The sequence below is a fragment of the Doryrhamphus excisus genome, chromosome 8, assembly GCF_030265055.1.
Source record: "Doryrhamphus excisus isolate RoL2022-K1 chromosome 8, RoL_Dexc_1.0, whole genome shotgun sequence".
Classification (NCBI taxonomy): Eukaryota; Metazoa; Chordata; class Actinopteri; order Syngnathiformes; family Syngnathidae; genus Doryrhamphus; species Doryrhamphus excisus.
In genome coordinates, this window is record NC_080473.1 from 8,367,525 (window position 1) to 8,389,115 (window position 21,591).

General features: G+C 39.7%; 2 protein-coding genes across 5 annotated transcripts in view; one reads left to right on the forward strand and one right to left on the reverse strand.

Moving 5' to 3' along the window:
* Positions 1 to 9,833, forward strand: part of clcn2c (chloride channel 2c) — an 89,874-nt gene extending 80,041 nt beyond the window's left edge. For 3 of the 4 annotated variants that reach the window (XM_058080043.1, XM_058080040.1, XM_058080041.1), the window contains exons 21-24: positions 792 to 830; positions 2,020 to 2,124; positions 4,756 to 4,842; positions 8,308 to 9,833. In XM_058080043.1, the coding sequence (XP_057936026.1) occupies positions 792 to 830; positions 2,020 to 2,124; positions 4,756 to 4,842; positions 8,308 to 8,502 (426 nt within the window). In that variant the 3' untranslated portion in view covers positions 8,503 to 9,833. The remainder of the gene's footprint in view (positions 1 to 791; positions 831 to 2,019; positions 2,125 to 4,755; positions 4,843 to 8,307) is intronic. The other variant, XM_058080042.1, reaches the window with a different exon arrangement.
* Positions 9,834 to 13,011: 3,178 nt separating this feature from the next.
* Positions 13,012 to 21,546, reverse strand: LOC131134625 (heat shock protein beta-7-like). The gene is made up of 3 exons (XM_058080112.1): positions 20,595 to 21,546; positions 16,329 to 16,480; positions 13,012 to 14,791 (listed from the first exon to the last, which is right to left on the reverse strand). The coding sequence occupies exons 1-3, from the start codon at positions 20,818 to 20,820 to the stop codon at positions 14,606 to 14,608; spliced, it is 564 nt and encodes a 187-aa protein (XP_057936095.1). The 5' UTR covers positions 20,821 to 21,546; the 3' UTR covers positions 13,012 to 14,605.
* Between the last annotated feature and the right edge of the window lie 45 nt (positions 21,547 to 21,591).

A 21,591-nucleotide genomic window follows, 5' to 3' on the forward strand; every position in this document is an offset into this window, starting at 1 on the left:
TGTAAAAGCAGTCCCTTTTAACTGTTGTTTTCATTTTATCGACCAATGACAATGGTTGCAATTTCAATTTGATAATTTAGTGGTACAACCTAATATTTATCCATATACTCATCACAAAAGAGGTTTTGCTTTGAATCGTCTCAATTTACATTTTTACTCTGGACAGTTCCGATGCAGAGTGATGCGAGTATGTGTTGGTGTCAGTGTGTGAATGTCTGTTTGCCTTCACCATGCATAATACTGCAGGAGAGCACCTCTTTTTTTTTTACCCCGGCGGCTGCAGTTGCTTGGGTTACCAACAGGTCATCCACCCCCACCATGAGAATAAATGAGTTCAGGCTCAAATCAGCCCCTGGGTCATGCTTACTTTCCCCACAGTAGGTTGGGATCCAAACATACGGTCCTTTTCCAGCTTGTCAAACAGCACCCCGACATTATGAACCAGAGGCTCCGAGGGTGGTGACAATCCATCATTGTAATGATCACCGCTCCCGAATCTTAAACTTCACTCCCTCATTCATTAAGAGCGCAGTAGTCTCACGCCTTTAGTCACTCATTCTATTTCTGTCATCAATCTCAGGACGGCTGTACAATGTAGTACTTGTGATGTGTGTCTGTATTGTGTCATTGCATTTAACAATAGAAAGGCTGCAGTTTAAAAGTACAAATAATAGCTAGCGTACATCATACCGTACTCACAAATAAGCTTCTTTCAATTACAATCCAATCGAGTGCCTCAAGTCTATCTGGGGTTTTACTGACTGGTTTTCTGGGTTGTTTTTTTTTTGCAGGAAGATGGAGATGTGGAAGATGACATGACTCTCAGAGAGGTAAGACAAGATTATACGCACAAACTGCACACTATTAGCGTATGAGTAGTAGTAGTTGCGTCTGCATACATCCTTCACATCCTAATACCTGTAGTCCCTTTTAACTGTTGTTTTCATTTTATCGACCAATGACAATGGTTGCAATTTCAATTTAATAATTTAGTGGTATGACTTAATATTTATCCATATACTCATGGTTTTATTTCCTTTGAACATGCATCAGATTACAAAGGAATGCATCACATAATCAGTTCACAGTTCCACATGTCCAAAAGGAGTAGGAAGAAGCAAAGCTTATTAAATCCTACCCCTCCATCTGGTACTTTTACAATCAGTAACTGTTACATTTGTTCACTTCCTGCTTTCCTAATATAGTTTTTAAAAAAATAAATTATTTTTGTCACGTACGAGGTGATATGACCATACAATGACATAATGTGTACCATAGTAAGTGTCAATATAGTGATATATATAGCACATCATGACTGGTTCAAGACTCTTCATCCGTGTATTTAGCAAACATCAACTGCTTGTATTGTTTCTTGAATTGGCTCATCGTTGTGCATTGTTTGACTTCCTTACTCAATCCATTCCATAGTTTGATTCCACATACTGAAATGCTATGGCTTGTTAACGTAGTCCTAGCATATAAGTGTTTTATATGTAGTTCTTCCCTGAGATCATATTTCTCCTCTCTTGTAGAGAAGTACTGGATGACATTTTTAGGTAATTGGTTATTTTTAGCTTTATGCATTATTTTAGCTGTTTGAAGATTAACTATATCAGCAAGTTTAAGTATTTGTGATTTTAGAAATAAGGAGTTAGTATGTTCTCTGTAGGCGGCATTATGAATTATCCTTACTGACCTTTTTTGCAGTACATTTAGCGAGTGAAGATTGCTTTTATAGTTATTACCCCATATTTCCACACAATAAGTAAGATATGGTAGAACCAGAGAGCAATAAAGAGTGTGGAGTGATTTCTGATTGATAACAAATTTTCAATCAGAAATCACTCCACACTCACCTGCATAATAATAATAATGCAGGTTCTTCTACCAGCCTAAACCAGCCTAAAAATGGTGGATTCATTTCACACTCATTTCAATAGTTTGCAGTAGTTTGCTGTCTTGACTTCTTTTTTGTTCTTTCTTTCTATTTGACTCGCTGCTGTATCTGTGTTTTGATAGATTGCGGAGTGGGAGGAGATGCAACTTGATGAGCAGGTCAACTTTAACAACTGCAAGATTGACCCTGCTCCATTCCAGCTTGTGGAGCGCACATCGCTACATAAGGTCTGATTGTAAATAAAGTTTTTGAAATAAGTTGTGGGCAATTAGTTGCTCAGGCCAGCACGTGCCCCAGATGGTGGCCATTTTTTTTCAACCAGTTTTGTATCAATACAGTGTCTGTTTCTTTTCTTTGTTGTGGAAAAGGACCACTTAAGCTCTGTGCTGTTCATGCGATGATGCATTCAAGTGCGCTGGTAACTTTGAGTGCGAAGCATAGGTTTTCAGACATGAACCAATGAGAGGATGGAAAAATGTTTGTGGGCCAGCTAGCTGACCTTATGAGGTGAATCCAAAAGCCCCTTTGCTAATGGTGTCAATAATAATAATTATTATGTTTAGCATTGTTTATAATTCAATATACAGTATTTTCCGGACTATAAGTCGCACTTTTTTTCATATGTGACTTATAAAATTAAAATCGTTAATTTGTAAAATTAGTGCCGATTTTAAAAAATTTTTGTTTTGTTTTGGGTTTTTTTTGCTTTACAAAAAATATTCTAAAAAATTATTACATTTTTTATCCACCCTCGGCCATCTCTGTGTGGTTCCGGTTTCCTCCCACATTCCAAAAACATGCTAGGTTAATTGGCGACTCCAAATTGTCCATAGGTATGAATGTGAGTGTGAATGGTTGTTTGTCTATATGTGCCCTGTGATTGGCTGGACACCAGTTTAGGGTGTACCTCGCCTGAAGACAGCTGGGATAGGCTCCAGCATGTATGTGACCCTAGTGAGGATAAACTGTATAGAACATGAATGGATGGAGTGTATACCCCCTGAATAGACGTCTGACTAGTAGTAGCTATATCGTCCAACGTCTATAAGAAACATTATAATTGATTGTCCTAGGGTTAAAAGCAGCAGGCATTTACATAACTGCACAGCGGGATCCAACTCCCAACATTCTTAACTGTTCCCTCTGGTTGCACAGACAAATATGTCAGACAAACAGCCTCATCGGCAACCTATCTCATCTGGCAGTAAAGTTTTTCACCTCCTGCTCTCTATTGCTTTTAGCAGCATGCAGACACCCTCCATGACAGCAACCCCTGCCGTGAGGAGAAGATGAAATTAAAGTTTCATGATCCTCATAGGAAAATAAAAATGTTTGCATCAGCAATGCTGCACAAATAAGTCGGAGCATTTAGAATTGGAAAAAACAGGGTTGTGTAAACATTGAAGCCATTCTGCTATCAGAATGAGATTATGTTTCGTGTACTGCTCGGTACGGTTACATTCACATGACATCATTCGACTTTCTGCACATGAAAAAATCGCATTGCCAACATTTGAGATTGATTAGAGTACACATGGACATGGCATGCTTTTTTGCTTTATGCCTCAATAAAAGGCACTGCGGATAAAATGTTGATCATACCGAACCCGTTACAATCTCTGTAGCGTGAGTTGCCATGCTTTTTCGCCTATAAAATGACCACCACAATATACATTTTATTCATCGATTCTAAATGATATAGCATCGTTTTCTGCATGTGTTCTGCATTGTTTGACCTTTTTTGGAGGAATTCATGACGAAAGCCGAGGGTCCACTGCAGTTAAAGTACAAAAGTACAGTAAAGTATTCAATAGTTTGACAGCCTGAGGGAAGAAACTGTTATTGTGTTTGCTTGTTTTGGCAAACAGTGCTCTGTATAACCTTCTGGAGGAGAGGAATAACTTCGAATATTAAATATTTTTACATTATACTTTACAGTCATTTTAAAAGTGCGTATGAGACACTATGCTTTCAGCTTCATGCTATTTATTATAGCATCTGTTTAAAAGAAGTATGGCCAAAACGGTATCTTGAATCTTTCCATAAGAAATCCCGTACAATCCATTTATTCCATTGAAGACACCAACAAATATTAACACAAAATACTTTTTATACAAAATAATTGTTTTACATGAAGAAAACAAACAGTTTTTGTAGCCTTAGGTATGATAATTAAGGATTATTAATGTATTCCCGGGCTGGAATCTATCTATAGTGTCCCAATTTTAAAACAACAATCATCTTCTTTGCCGACACCAACAAATATTAACACAAAATACTTTTTATACAAAATTATTGTTTTACATGAAGAAAACAAACCTTAAGTATGATAATTAAGGATTATTAATGTATTCCAGGGCTAGAGTCTATCTATAGTGTCCCAATTTTATAACAACAACCATCTTCTTAACACATACAATTTATTCCTTTGCAGACACCAACAAATATTAACACAAAATACTTTTTATACAAAATTATTGTTTTACGTGAAGAAAACAAACCTTAAGTATGATAATTAAGGAGTATTAATGTATTCCAGGGCTGGAGTCTATCTATAGTGTCCCAATTTTGAAACAACAACCATTTTCTTAACACATACAATTTATTCCATTGCAGACACCAACACATATTAACACAAAATACTTTTTATACAAAATTATTGTTTTACATGAAGAAAACAAACCTTAAGTGTGATAATTAAGGATTATTAATGTATTCCAGGGCTGGAGTCTATCTATAGTGTCCCAATTTTAAAACAACAACCAATGCATTTTTAAAAATTGACATCTTGTCAAGTAAATGTACCCTCAGTGTGTTTTCAGACATTTTCCAATATCTGCTGCTGTCTTCCATTCCAGACACACACCATATTCTCCCTACTCGGCCTGGACCACGCCTACGTGACCAGTATTGGACGACTCATTGGCGTTGTTTCCCTCAAAGAGGTAAGAGCATTGTTACAGGATGCCACGAGGTGTGTGTGCTTTGCATTTTTTTTTATTGCAAAATGACACACACACACACATTTCAGTCAAAATGAATGACTCCTCCCTCAGCTTGTTATGTAAAGTGGCAGACAAAAGGCTGCTTGATAATGCCATCTCATCGTCCTTTCACTGTCTATTTCCTGTCAACCCTCACTCATGCCTCGCTAGCAACCGAACACAAACCCTCCACTCCCACTCGTTGAGAATTGGTCATAAAGTATCAAGGTGATTGTTGCTAAGTGCAGTGTTATTTACCTGTCCCTGACATTTCAGCTTTTTTTTGTTCTGCGTTCCATCAGCAGATGATAGCTCATCCAAAGCAGATACAGCCCGTCCTGTCCCGGTCTGCCAATGTGTCCCACTGACAGTTTTGTTACATCATAGTCGGCCTTACTGGTCCATATGGAAGCAGAAAGATGGATTTCAGCGTGATTATATGCGATTATTGTCCCTTGAAACATGATTTCCAACCCAAATGCTTTAATCTATGAGTTATATGATGAAGTTGATGCAGTCAAAGTGAAACTGCATACTATTCTGATATCACAGATCTCATTATTATTAGTATATTGATATTATTGGTATCGATCGGGCAGCCACAAATCTATGAGACTGTGAGCTATGGCGTCGCTACTATGGAGAAAATACATAATATGGAAGTGGAAGTCCACAAGTCCATGCTCTGCACACACTATAAACCTTGTAATGCAACCTACCTCAGTGTTAAAATTCATTCATTCATTCATTCATTTTTGACGCTTATTCTCACGAGGGTCACGGGAGGTGCTGGAGCCTATCCTAGCTGTCTTTAAGCAAGAGGCGGGGGTGTTAAAATTAAAATCTTTATTTTGTAATATTAGTGCTGATTTTAATATTTTGGGGTTTTTTGTTTTTTTTTTTTTGCTTTACAAAAAATATTTTTTTTAAAAATTACATTTTTTATCCACCATCTCTGTGTGGAGTTTGCATGGTCTCCCCGTGCATGCGTGGCTTTTGTCCGGGTACTCCGGTTTCCTCCCACATTCCAAAAACATGCTAGGTTAATTGGCGACTCTAAATTGTCCATAGGTATGAATGTGAGTGTGAATGGTTGTTTGTCTATATGTGCCCTGTGATTGGCTGGCCACCAGTCCAGGGTGTACCCCGCCTCTCGCCTGAAGACAGCTGGGATAGGCTCCAGCACCCCCGCGACCCTCATGAGGATAAGCACTGGAAAATGAATGAATGAATGGTATCGAACAATATCGATTCTTTTTTCTTGAGAGAGCTACTTTTACAAAATGCAAATAGCCAAGCGGTACTCATCCGTAGCCCAAACACAGACACGTTAGAAGTGCTATTTTCATCTGCTACAATCATGATGTCTGACATGGAAGGTAAGCTTTCACCGCTGTTAGATGGCCTTGGTTTCAACTATGTCATGTCTTAATGCAACACACCATGTACACTCACACAATTGGAGCAAATCCTTTCGACAGTATGCACCGTTAAAGTGCCAAGCATACAACGAACAACATTTAAATGTACAAATGGAGGAAAACCATGTTAAACTGCAGTAGGTTAAAAAATATTTTACTATCGCCCATTCTCCCCCAATGTGCTTTTGTCAACAACCTCTTGTGTCGATGAGTCAACCAATACAATGGATGTTGACTTCAATGGGTTCCACTCTTTGAGTGTGAGTAGAGCTTGTAAACTGCATCATGGGCATGCAAACAAGCAATTAAAAAAATACATTAATAAATAAAGGATTATGTTACAGTGTGAATTATTGTACAGGAAGACGTGCTGCAAGGAAATTACACAAGGAAATACTTCATAAGAAAATTACATTAAAAAGTTATATTATTAAAAACAGCAGCAAGGCCAATTATAAGAAGAAGAAAGCCTAAAGTGTCTTTTTAAAGTTTCCAAAGATGAACTAAGCCATGGGCGATGTGAGGAGCAGGTAAGTAAGAGTTGATGCGAGGGGAATAACGTGGATGGAATTTATTGGACAATAGCCACGTATACATGGACCCAAATATTCCAATTGCATTTACTTTATTTTCTGAAACAGAAAGAATTTAACCTTTGTATACACCTCATTCCAATCCGAATGAACATATAATCGGATTCACAGGGGTGGAATATTCCTTTCCCCAATCCGATTGAGGTATCTTGTACCCGCTCAAACGGAGACTTGTCAGGGTGCGTTCTTCTCCATGAGCCACATTTACATGAGGAGTTTTTTCTTTCCAAATGGAATCTTTCCGAATGAAAAAATGGTATCCATGGAAAGGAATATTCCAATCTCTTGTCTACATGCGCCGCTATAATCAACCAGAATAGTCAATGTGGCATGCGCAGTAAAACGTAAACATCAACATCACGTGATACCGACTTCCCCGAGTTTTTCTTTCACTTGTTGGAATAACTCCGTATTGCCAGTTTTTCCTTCGTTCCAATCTTGAAATTTAGTTTGCATCAAAAACAAACTTTCCACAGCAGTCTAGTGCCGATTGCTTGCCTCCATTTTTAAAACCGAAGAACGTCTCGAGCTGCGTGTTACGTCATATCTCAGCATTCGCTGAAAGAACTTTAAAACAGGAAAAGATCAAATTCAATCTTGCTAATATTTTATAATTAAAAGCGGGACATGTTTTATATAGAAGGGTTTAGATTCTGTTCCACAGATGACTGTAATGCACACGAAAGCTGCTTGCCAACCGCCAACACCACGAAGAAGAACGCACCCTGACAACTTTCCGTTTGAGCGGGTACAAGATACCTCAATCGGATTGGGGAAAGGAATATTCCACCCCTGTGAATCAGTTTATATGTTCATTCGGATTGGAATACGTATGAGGTGTATACAAAAGTTCAATTCTTTCAGTTTCAGCAAATAAACCGAATGCAATTGGAATATTTGGGTCCATGTATACGTGGCTATGGTGTTTTTCTTCTTCTGTTGTTTATTGGCGGTTGGCAAGCAACTTTCGGTGTGGATTACTGCCATCCGTGGAACAGTTTTGAGAAACTGGCAAATCGGAGTTATTCCAACAAGTGAAAGAAAAACTCGGTATCACATTATGTTGATGTTTACGTTTTACTGCGCATGCCGCATTGACTATTCTGGTTGATTATAGCGGCGCATGTAGACAAGAGATTGGAATATTCCTTTCAATGTATGATATTGTTTTCAGAAAGGTCATGCGGAAAGAGGAAAAACTCCTCATCTTCTCTGGGCTTGTGTTTCCGTCTTTCGCCATCTTTGGCATCTTCATCTGCCCATCATGACAGTTTATTTATTTCAGTGACCATTGTGAGTTTTTTTTCTTTAACAGAACATTGTTATCCATGTCTTTAAATGTGTGATGTAATTCTCCAAGAAGCGAAGAAGAAGAACTCCAATCGACTTGTGTCTGGTTTCTGTCCTTCCAGCTCCGTAAAGCCATCGAGGGCTCGGTGACGGTGAAAGGTGTAAAGGTGCGTCCACCTCTAGCCAGCTTCCGGGACAGCGGCACGAGCAGCAGCGAAAACGATGCCACAGAGCTCCACAAGCTGTGGAGTCGCCAAAAGAGCGTTTCACTGCCACGCGAACACACCCCGTCAGAGTCTGACGAGAAGTCCCAGTGAGGTACGACGGCAAGCGGAGGACATCTTAAGGTCCTTATATTCCCTAAAGTCAAAAACATGTAAAATTCCTCAGGGCTATGAATCAATATTTCATTGTTGTAAGATTTTTACTACACTGTCAGCCTCGTCTCCTCTCATCCTCTTGCATCATTGCAGTCATTTGTGCAGGAAACTTGCACTCCCCCATTCCACACACTCCTCAGGAGAGCCAAACGCATCTCAGCCTGTGTCCTGCTTTCTATTCACACCAGGGAAACCGACAAGTGGTGAATTTTTTAAAAAGGGATTTTCTTAAGCAGACATTATTTAGTTCGGATAGCCCGCTCTGACCTGAAAATACCATTTTTTTTTATTCGCTATTCCATTTTGTGTACTGTACGTTTTTGAGTGTGTGGTGATAAAGCACTGTGGCTTTTTGCACTCTGGTATCCTCACCGACATACTTTAGAGTATGGACGAGGAAAGATGCTCAATGGCCTGGAATCCATTTGCATAATGTAGACTTTCTTTACGATGCCGGCCACAGACTTAGTACATCTGGTAATGCAAAGAAACATGGCTGTGGCGGCATCCATAAGGTGTTCTGCTTATCTAAATATAGCGCAGATGGACAGCAGTTCACATGACTTTAGGAGACACTACAGTATATGACACCTTAGACCTACTGATGAAATAAAGCAGAATCCACCTTGTGATGCAATCAGTGTAGCGACACTAAAAGAAATCAATAGCTAACCAATAGGCAGATAGTCCATTCTGTGACTGGCATATATAGAAAATGAATGGAAATTTCACCTTTCTAGCCAATTAGTAGCTCTAGCGATGTCCAAGGAAATTTGAGCCCTGGTTGTTTGAATGAATGGATTCAGAGTCAAGCAGTCGGCCTGACATGACAGATAATAAGTACTGTGTATTTAATAATTCATGTTTGATATAATGCATATGGCAGTGTGCGCTCTGTTCATGGAGAAAGAAAAACACTGATTTGTCTTCCATGTCCTCCATACCTCCTTTGTGCACATCAGCAGTAGTTACCTCCATTTTCATGATTAATTGGTTTAGACCAAAAATGCAACATTCTAGGAACCAATGCGAAATAATTATAAATGACGACTAAAATGGATTAATTAACTTTTAAAGTGTCCTCCAGAAGTACTGGAACGATGAGGTCTTTTTTTTTTTTTTGCTGTAGACTGAAAACATTTGGCCACCCTCGGCCATCTCTTCCAAAAACATTAATTCATTCATTTTTTACCGCTTATCCTCGCGAGGGTCGCGGGGGTGCTGGAGCCTATTCCAGCTGTCTTCGGGCGAGAGGCGGGGTACACCCTGGACTGGTGGCCAGCCAATCACAGGGCACATATAGACAAACAACCATTCACACTCACATTCATACCTGTGGACAATTTGGAGTCGCCAATTAACCTAGCATGTTTTTGGAATGTGGGAGGAAACCGGAGTACCCGGAGAAAACCCACGCATGCACGGGGAGAACATGCAAACTCCACACAGAGATAACCGAAGGTGGAATTGAACCTTGGTCTCCTAGCTGTGAGGTCTGCGTGCTAACCACTCGAACACTGTGCAGCTCCAGTCCAATTGGCAACTCCAAATTGTCCATTGGTATGAATGTGAGTGTGAATGGTTGTTTGTCTATATGAGCCCTGTGATTGGTCGGCGACCAGTCCAGGGTGTACCCCGCCTCTCGCTTGAAGACAGCTGGGATAGGCTCCAGCACCTACCGCAACCCTTTTAGACAGCATTTAGAAAACCAGAATGCTGTCTATGGATGAAAAACCAGCAATTGTGAATCAGCAAGAAGATTAATTAATTAATCGGAACCATTTGCAACCCAAATGTTCTCAGTCCACAGCAAAAGTAAATGAATTGACTTCAATGGTTTTACCACTTTTACCTTCGGAAATGGAAAATGGGACAGGGTGCCATTTTCGTACTTAGCGGTTAATCTTTGTTGAATTCAGTTGTGTTTCTGACCTTTGCACAATATTGGCAAAAAATTGTGTGAAAAACTAGGGGGTTCAGAAAATGACTTTGTATTCAATTTAAATATATATATATATATATATATAAACCAATATTTATACCGTATTTTCTGTACTATACGTTGCTTGGGAGTATAAGTCTCACAAGGCCAAAAATGCATCATTAGGTAGAAAAAAACATACATAAGTCGCACTGGATTATAAGTCGCATTTTTTGCACGTAATTTATTTTACAAACTACTTGACCAAAACAGACATTACGTCATCTTGGAAGGCAAGTTCTAACATTAATAAAAGAATAGAGAACAGGCTGAATAGGTGTAAGATATGCTAACACAATGCTTATTCAGCTAACAAAAAATAAACATGAACAGAAAAGGTGTCCAGTGTTTATGTAACATAAACACTTTTTTCATTTATAAGTCGCTCTGGAGTATAAGCCGCAGGAACAGCCAACCTATGTAAAAAAAGTGCCGACTTATAGTCCGGAAAATACGGTATATTGAATTATAAACAAGTTATAAGTACAGTAACTGTTTAGTTTTCTTCATGGCGGTAAGAGTAGCCTCCGCTTTACGCTAGTCCCTAACAAGTTTCTCACTTACTTCAAACTTTTTCTCTGCTGTTCGATTTACTGTTTTCAGTTGTTAATTTCACTACTTGCAGCTTGTAGTCTGCAGAATGTTATTTTCTTCTGGGGGGGCATTTGTGTTCTGTCGTTCTCAATTGTCTTTATAAGCCAACGTCTATTATTTAAATATTGAATTGTGGCTGTCTGTCAAACTATATGCCGTATTTTCCGGACTATAAGTCACACTTTTTTTCATAGGTTGGCTGTTCCTGCGACTTATACTCCAGAGCGACTTATAAATGAAAAAAGTGTTTATGTTACATAAACACTGGACACCTTTTCTGTTCATGTTTATTTTTTGTGTAGCTGAATAAGCATTGTGTTAGCATATCTTACACCTATTCAGCCTGTTCGCTATTCTTTTATTAATATTAGAACTTGCCTTCCAAGATGACGTAATGTTTGTTTTGGTCAAGTAGTTTGTAAAATAAATTACCCGCAAAAAATTCGACTTATACTCTAGTGCGACTTATGTATGTTTTTTCTACCTAATGATGCATTTTTGGCCTTGTGCGACTCCGGAGTGACTTATAGTCCAGAAAATACGGTATATATTTTTTCATTTATAAGTCGCTCTGGAGTATAAGTCGCAGAAACAGCCAACTTATGAAAAAAAGTGCGACTTATAGTCCAGAAAATACGGTATATACTGTTTTTATGTAGACCTGCACTACCCACACAGATGTTACTACAGTATCGGGTGCCGTGAATACACACTTGTACCCACTATCATTACCATTTCAGTTCTTCCGTAATCCTTCATTGTTAACTATTCTCTTTCTGAGTGACTTTTTATATTATTTTGTAAAATGATGGATAAATATTTTTGCTGCATTGTTTTCTACTGAAAGATAAATGTACCTTACAAACGCATCAGGCATTCCCGCACGTTGTATTGGTGATGCCAAGAGACGCTCGTGTCTAAGGGACCAGCATGGCGTAGAAGTACTTCACAGGTATGCAAATATCCATAGCAACCAAGGACTGATTAAGAGCCACTAGTACGCCTTTCTTCGTTGTTTTATGTTGTTGTTTCATATTTATACAGAATCCAAGTCCAACTCCATTGCACAACTGTTCATCTCATTGGTGACCATTTAGTGTATTTATTAGTGTAGTAATTGTAGTTTATTTCTTGTCTTATGGCTGATCCACATGTAAATAATCAAAACGTGCAATAACAGTCGTTCATCTCACTTTGTAACCCTGTCTTGACTGATAAGTGAAGTGTAAAGAAAATGAATGTACACTGGGAAAACGGATGTGTGATAACTGGAGCTGGAGGGTTTCCCTTAGCTTTACGTGATTTTTTTTTTTAATCTTTAGGTACTTTGCTTTTAAGAATACATCACATGGACAAAATGTTTTGGGGTAATATATGAAGTTCAAGGGTGTTTTTTTCACTCATTACACTTGTCTAAGAATGCCTTTATTGACCTTGAGAAGGGTCTGCCCCACATTTTCCGAAGTCCAAGTCCTGATTGTATCCCTAGACGCTTATCCATATGGTGTATGAACACTGCTTAGATTTGCTTTGGGAAACCTTGCCGGCCTGGTTTTATTTTATCCCTAACTTTTTGTGATTATTCCTGCTGAATGGATGGTAGATGGAACTGTTGTACAGGACCGACGATGGACAAAATCACTGTTATCATCCTCCTTTGGTCTGAGGTCAGGTGGACTTTGATTTCGAAACAGATCCTTGTATCAGTTGTTGAGGAGGGTTCCTTTGAACCGCCTTTTAGGGCTCTTTGAGTAAATACTGTGCATGATGTAGGGCCTTCAGAGCAAGCAAAACTGGAGGCCAGACCAGAGAGAAAAGTTATTTTTCACAATGAAAAAAAAATCAACACTGTTTTGTATATCAGGGAGAAATAAATGATACTTTTAACAAGCAAGTGTCGTGTCATATTTTTTTTAGAGAATTGTTTGTTTTTTTGTCTTTATTCCATCACATTGACTCCCCAAGTGAAAGGCTACTCATAGGAAGTAGTTTGTCTACTTTAATCCAAATTCAGTTCTACAAACAGGCACAATCGGACTATAAAACTACAGTTTTATGAAACGACTAATAAGAAAACAATCTGGCAATTTTTTATTTATGTGGTGCCACAGTGATTAAATTCATTTTTCTTTGCTAGAATTTGATCATTAGACACGTTTACATGAGATTTTCCCCTTTCCGAATGGAATCTTTCCGAATGACAGTGTATACATGGAAAGGAATATTCCAATCACCTGTCTACATGCACCTCTATAATCAAACGGAATAGTCAATGGAGCATGCGCAGTAAAACGTAAACATCACGTGATTCATTGAAGATGGCGGACAAGAGAGAGTGATTACCACGGTTGTTGGGACAGTTGCTACGCTTTTTTTTTTAAAGCAGTAACTTGAACGTTCAGTTCTTTTAAAGTTTGTATCAAAAACGAACTTTCCGCTGTAGTCCAGTGATGACTGCTCACCGCCATTTTCAAAACCTGAGAGACGTCTGCGTGTTACGTCAAAGCTGAGCATTCGCTGAAAGAACGCACCGTGACAACTTTCCGATTGAGCGGGTACAAGATACCTCAATCGGATTGGGGAAAGGAATATTCCACCCGTGTGATTCCGATTATATATTCATTCGGATTGGCATTTTTCTTTCGGAATGAGGTGTATACAAAGGTTAGATTCTTTCCTTTTGAGCAAATAACCCGAATGGAATTGGAATATTTGGGTCCATGTAAACGTGGCTGTTGCGTCATTCATTCATTTATTTATTTATTTTCTACCGCTTATCCTAACGAGGGTCACGGGAGGTGCTGGAGCCTATCCCAGCTGTCAGCCGAGAGGACTGATTAACCAATTAACCTAGCATGTTTTTGGAAGGTGGGAGGAAACCAGAGTCCCCGGAGAACATACAAATTCCACACACCGATAGCCGAGGGTGGAATTGAACTCGGGTCTCCTAGCTGTGAGGCCTGCGTGCTAACCACTCAACCACTGTGCAGTCCATTGTTGCTTCAATAAGTGTTTAAAAAAAAGTCTGGGTAGTGTCTTTACTTCCATGTATTAGCCAAATTTCTGCGTCAGTATTTCGTAAGACAATAGTTACAGTACAGTACTGAAAAAACAAATTATTGTGAGGATCACAAAAATGACAATTAATGCAGCAAAATTGGGATTTGGAATTTGAAGTTTGCTTCATTTTTACTGATTAGCTTTCCAATGGCCACAGATACAACTACCAATGAAAGCTGATATTATGTTTTGTTTATGGTTGTGCCAAATGTTGCAGATTTGCGTAAGTTTGTGTCCCAAGGAAAGAAAGTATTCAAAAAAATGCATTCTACAGGAAATAATACTTTTCTGGAAGAGCGAGCCACAAGTCATCCTCAAAGGTAAAATGAATAATCCCTAACAAGACTGAAATCTCCTGTCTACAGAACAGAAGCTGAGCTCTCAACTGAACTTAGAGCTCATCGGTCAAAGGTGCGTTTCTTTGGTAGGGACTGCCAGAGGCTCCTGGTCATCTGCAGTGTTTCCACGGTGGACGCTCACAACCAAGATGCCATCATGGTTAATGGTCCCACGCACAGACAGGGGGTTCATGTCCTTAGGAAACAGGGACTTATGGGTAAATGTGTCACTGATGCTCCCGTCGTCCATGACCTGAAGGACACACATAGAAGTGATGATTATTGAGGCGCTGTCCAAAAGTGGACCACAGGGTGAGCTAAAACAAGCAAGAAACAAGGTCGGTGGCTACAGATCCAGGTGAGTTGCTGCTTATTTGACTTTAACTTGGGATTTAATAGTACTATTATTTGCAGAACAGGGTTTGGTTCCCTCTTATTTTGGATGTTTCTGGTGTTTTGTGGCCACTTGACTCCCATGCAGCAGCTGTCTGTAATTGGTAATCAGGCTTACCTGCCTCATAAACCCAGCCTCGTCAGTAAGACAAACGCTCTGTTCTGCACCACTTCCACCACTTCCACTTCCATAGTCTTATTGTTTGTCTCTGCCAGTTTGTACTTTGTATTTTTATGCTGCCTGTTTATTTTGTTTATTTCGTATTTTTGAGAACCTTTGCCCCAGTTGGTGCCGGTGTTTTTTTTTTTCCTTCTTTATTTCAAACATGAAAAACATCCAAAGCACAACAAACCAACCAAAATCATTCATTCATTTTCTACTGCTTTTCTGGTGCTGGAGCCTATCCCAGCTGTCGCCAGCCAATCACGGGGCACATATAGACAAACAACTATTCACACTCACATTCATACCTATGGACAATTTGGAGTCGCCAATTAACCTAGCATGTTTTTGGAATGTGGGAGGAAACCGGAGTACCCGGAGAAAACCCACGCATGCACGGGGAGAACATGCAAACTCCACACAGAGATGGCAGAGGGTGGAATTTAATTGAACACTGGTCTCCCAGCTGTGAGGTCTGTGCGCTAACCACTCGTACGCCGTACCACCCCAACCAAAATCTGTACAAATAAAAATACCTATGTACATATAAACATACACATGTTCGAAAGTGAGTGGGAAGAAGTCAAGACTCATCTAGTCCCACCCCCCGAACCACCCAGATTCCAACCTCACATTCATACCTATGGACAATTTGGAGTCACCAATTCCAATTTTGGAATGTGTGAGGGAACCGGAGTACCCGGAGAAAACCCACGCATGCACAGGGAGAACATGCAAATGCCACGCAGAGATGGCCGAGGGTGGAATTGAACCCGGGTTTCCTATTTGTGCGCGCTAACCACACGACCGCCGTGCAGCCACCACACCAGTCATCACAAGCTAACATAGATATAAAACATCAATGTTATGGTATTGTTTAGAAAAAAGAAAAAATATTCTTTAAAATACCTCAAATTAAATAATCACACTTGAGTCTTCCTTGAGTTTTTGTTGTACTTTTTCCCCCTTTTGCTGCAATCTTATGTTGCAGACTTGACATTGTGTCTACATTATGGGTGTCTAACAGGTGACAGCCTTTGACACCCTTGTGACAAATAGTTGCATAATATGAATTATTTTCTATGACATTCTAAAGTGGGCGCTTATGTGAATTGGTGCACAGATGACTGGGGGTTGCTAAATAATTCACAATATTGCTGTATTTTACAAATGACAACACAAAACAAAAATATGTGAGGTTGAACCCGCATATGTAAACAAACACACAAAATACCTTCTCAGCGTGAATGACAACATGGTGGTTATACGCCATCACCACAACATCCTGTGGCTCAAATTGGCTGACGTCCGTTGACACGTGGTACCTATCTCCTACACACTGCACGCCGCCGCCACCAGCGATGCTCTGACAACCCGGCACTGGAGCTGCAACATAATAAGGGATAACAAATAAATGTCAAATATTTTTTTTTACGATTATGGCATTGGAACGGAAGAAAATATTTATTTTATTAAGAATGTTTTTAGGGCTGCATGGCATTTGAGTGGTTAGTACGCAGACCTCAAAGCTAGGAGACCCGAGTTCAATCCCACCCGTGCGTGGGTTTTAATTTTATTATTATTATAATTATTGTTATATTTATATAATTATTCATTAATTCATTTTCCACCGCTTATCCTCACAAGGGTCGCGGGGGCTGCTGGAGCCTATCCCAGCTGTCTTTGGGCGAGAGGCGGGGTACACCCTGGACTGGTGGCCAGCCAATCACAGGGCACATATAGACAATAAAACCATTCACACTCACATTCATACCTATGAATTTGGAGTCGCCAATTAACCTAGCATGTTTTTGGAATGTGGGAGGAAACCGGAGCACCCGGAGAAAACCCACGCATACACGAGGAGAACATGCAAACTCCTCACAGAGATGGCCGAGGGTGGAATCTCCTAGCTGTGAAGTCTGTGCGCTAACCACTAGACCTCCGTGCCGCCCTATATAATTATAATAATATTATTATTTAATATTATTAACAATATTTTAAAGTTTTCTCATAAGGTATTGCATCTGAGCAACACATTCATTGGGGTGCTGCAATGACGTCAGCTTCCCTCTTTTTGTTTTGGGCTCCAGGTCCTCAGGTTCCCTTTGGTAGACAGAAGCAGCATTACAGCATCATTTTCTATGCATTCTATGCTCTCCCCCAATGAAATTGATTTTATCGAACAAAATGCATTATGGGGGCTGCACTGCCACCAAGTAGTTAGCGAGAGACCTGAGTTCAATTCCACCCATGGCCATCTCTGTGTGCAGTTTGCATGTTCTCCCCGTGCATGCGTGGGTTTTCCTCCCACATTCCAAAAACATGCTTGACTCCAAATTGTCCATAGGTATGAATGTGAGTGTGAATGGTTGTTTGTCTATATGTGCCCTGTGATTGGCTGGCCACCAGTCCAGGGTGTACCCCGCCTCTCGCCTGAAGACAGCTGGGATAGGCTCCAGCACTCCCGCGACCCTCGTGAGGATAAGTGGTAGAAAATGAAAAATGTTTTTAAAAAACGTCCCTGCAGTGTCTCGACCCGACTTAAAAACTCAAAGTCTCCAAGGCAGAAGTGTATTAGAAGTTATAAAAAAAAGTCTAAAAACATCCCTCATCATTGACAAATATCTCCTTGGACTTTAAATTGACTCGGGCTGACTATATTAGAGCAGATTATTTTTGTAAGCTGCCGCTTTCCAGTGTGATCTGTTCCATTGAGAGCATTAAAGTCCAACTTTTGCTCTGCTCTGAGTCACCATACCATAAACAAACCCTTCATGTGACGTTCTTAGTGCCTCCTGGGTTTAATATTTATATTTCACCAACTTGGCATTGCTTCTTTATGAGACCCCAGTTGATGATGTCTGCAGGCTTTTTCTTCACAGAGCAAACATTCTTCAAATTTGGCTCATTACTCCTACCAATGTGTGGCTCCGTTTCCTCTGTGGAGCTTTGCATTTCATTACCGCACTGAGAAATACAAACAGTCAATGAATACTTCCCTCCTGCTGGTGTAGAAATTATTGAAAAGTGTCACATTTTTATGCAAAATTGTGATGATATTGGCAGAAGAAATGGTAATGGTAATAGTTTAATTTCATTTGAACATGCATCAGATTACAATTGAATGCATCACATAATCAGTTCACAGTTCCACATGTCCAAAAGGAGTAGGAAGAAGCAAAGCTTATTAAATCCTACCCCTCCATCTGGTACTTTTACAATCAGTAACTGTTACATTTGTTCACTTCCTGCTTTCCTCATATAGTTTAGTTTTTTTTGTTTGTTTTTTTTTTGTCACATACCGAAGTACAAGGTGATATGACCATACAATGACATAATGGGTACCATAGTAAGTGTCAATATAGTGATTCTTTACCACATCATGACTGGTTCAAGACTCTTCATCCTTGTATTTAGCAAACATCAACTGCTTGTATTGTTTCTTGAACTGGCTCATCGTTGTGCATTGTTTGAGTTCCTTACTCAATCCTTTCCATAGTTTGATTCCACATACTGAAATGCTATGGCTTTTTAACGTAGTCCTAGCATATAAGTGTTTCAAATGTAGTTCTTCCCTGAGCTCATATTTCTCCTCTCTTGTAGAGAAGTATTGCATGACATTTTTTGGTAATTGGTTATTTTTAGCCTTGTGCATTATTTTAGCTGTTTGAAGATGAACTATATCAGCAAGTTTAAGTATTTGTGATTTTAGAAATAAGGAGTTAGTATGTTCTCAGTAGGCAGCACTATGAATTATCCTTACTGACCTTTTTTGCAGTACATTTAGCGAGTGAAGACTGCTTTTATAGTTATTACCCCATATTTCCACACAATAAGTAAGATATGGTAGAACCAGAAACAAAAGAATTGAAGGCTGTAGAGGAAGTATGTAAGATTCAATCAAGATTGACAGACAGTCAACAGTTCAGATTTCCCCATAACTACAAATTGTCTGTATAATATTTCATATACAGTGCCTACTTTTCAATACGGTGTAACATGCAAGTGAGAACTATTTCTTTCTCTTTCCTGGGTGCAAACTTAAAGTGAGGTATGCTAATTGAGCCATTTGAATACAAAGCGGTTTCTATACTCGGGACTCTGCAAACCAAGGGAGACATTCAGTTAGATGAAATAGACTTTTGAGGGCGGGGAGCTATTGCTGGGTTTCAGGTGACACTCATGTCGGACTCCAGTCATCACAGGCAACAGGTGGGGGTGGGGCCAAACCATGTCCAAACTTGGTCACTCTCTGGCCACCCCCACAGCTGACAATTTCGACAAACGCAACTTTGTAGTGTTGAACATTAGTGCTGTTTCAGCTTGGAGACATTTCACTGCAACACACAACTTTCCGTGTGGAGGAGTTGTCAATAAAACAGTTTCTTGGATAAACTCGAAGCGTTTATGTTAGTTTTTCGTTGTTACTTTGGTTGTGACCGGTGACGTTTTCTCACTGTGTTGACTTTGACTTAATTCTGAGGCGTGATTCAGCACTTCAATCTGTTAATAATGGAAGGGCTGTGTAGCAGCAGTTGACATGTAAAGAAAGGACTTAAAACGGGAAGTGCCATGATTGGGAACAGAAAAAATGAACATTGCTCAGCTATTAATTTCTCTAATAGACTGTCCAAAAGTAGTTGCGAAGCAGTGGTGGCCATGAGCACCCCTAGTCACTCTCCGGCCACCCCACTAGCTATCTAGACAATTCAGGTATCAATTTGTTGCCACCCCTGTGTGAGAAATGGTCTCACCTTGGTCAACACAATGAAAAATGTCCACCAATGGGAGCAAACAAATGAAAATGTATGAAAATAAGATTGAAAATTAACATATAAAATAGGTGGGTTCTCCACACTATACACACTCACACAACTAGAGCAAATAATTTCAATGACCAACAATACTCCAACAGTCATATTACTCCACCAAACACTGGAAAATAAAACACACTGAGTTTTTATATGGCCATATTTATTGTAAAATGTAGCCATAGTGTCCCACAGGGATCCACGCTTGGACCCAAACTGGTCTTTATATGCTTCCCTTGGAGTATTATTATAAAATGCTGTTAACGTTTACCGTGATGTAGACAACACAGAATTGGTTTACCAGTATTGTTTCCCAAACGTTGTCTTTTTGTGCATCCTGATAGTCTCGAGCTTAGCTAGGACCCAAACGAGGATAAGCGTTATGGAAATGAATGGAAAAAAATGGGTGTGTGGAGCAGCTCATTGCAAGCTAAAACTCTGATCTTGGAAGTTGTATTGATTGTTTACAACAAATAAGGTTCATACACTAGACCCCTATGGAATAAAAAGGCAAATATGGACAAATACAGCATTTATTCATGCAGATAAACATGTTAGAAAAGCTATTTTTATCTGCTATATTTGTTATCTCTAACATGGAAAAGGTTTGTTTCACCTTTTGTCAATTTTTTTAATGAAATGCTAGGGTGCTAAACAGTTAAAGTGATTGGTCTCGGGTCACTTACTGCTGTGTCCATAAGAGCATCTGCTGTGCCTGGCGAATGGGTCCTTGCCCTCTTCCCAAAACAGAGTGGAAGACTCGGGTGAGTCGAAAGGTTGTAGAAGTGAATCCAGCGTATCACGTGATCCGGGCAGTGAGCTCTCTGACCGAAAGCAACTGGAGGTGCTGTACCGGGCTGATGAGCGACAGGATGATGAGGATCTGTGGCTGGAAGAAGTCAGTGATTCCATAGCAACAAAGGCAGATTCTTCTCGCTAACACAGACTGTCTTTTTATACCCACTACACAGAGGTGGGGTGTCTATGAGGCCCTGGTGCATTGATGGTCACTGGAGGAGACTGATAGTTCTTCATGTAGCCATAAATGGCGAAAGGGCTGACAACTGGGGCCAAGAATGTAATGACAAACTGATAAGGTGTGTAGACCCTCTGTCATTGAAGCACACACAGACCTGAGATAAGCTCGAGGAGGGGTACTTCTGGCATGTGGTCAGAAATAGAAGTGTGCCAGAATGAAACGGTCACATCTTCGGTTGGGTTGACCGCGCCCACTGTATAACGTCTCAGTATCAATAAATAATGCAGGAAAATGCGAGTTGTGTTCACCTGCTAATGGAACAGCAGAAAAGAAATGAAATAGAGGTTCCTCTGGGAAGACCAAATCATAAAATCAACAATCAGTCTTTAGACATTTTAATTAGTTTTAGTCTTTTTCCACAATACTTTTATACAGTATGGTGAAGTAGATGAGACCTATGGAATGTATATGTTTAGCAGTGCACAGAAAATACAGTATTTATGTGGTAGTAATGTGTGTGTTTGTACATCAGCGGTGTCATTATTACATTGTAAGTCACTGTACCATAACAACCTTTGTGTTCAGATTGAGTCTTTAATGAAGAAACCTTTACCGTTCCAGCAAAGGGCTTAGTAGCATTTTACCTTTTTTTAAAATATTCATTCATTCATTTTCTACCGCTTATCCTCACAAGTATCGCGGGG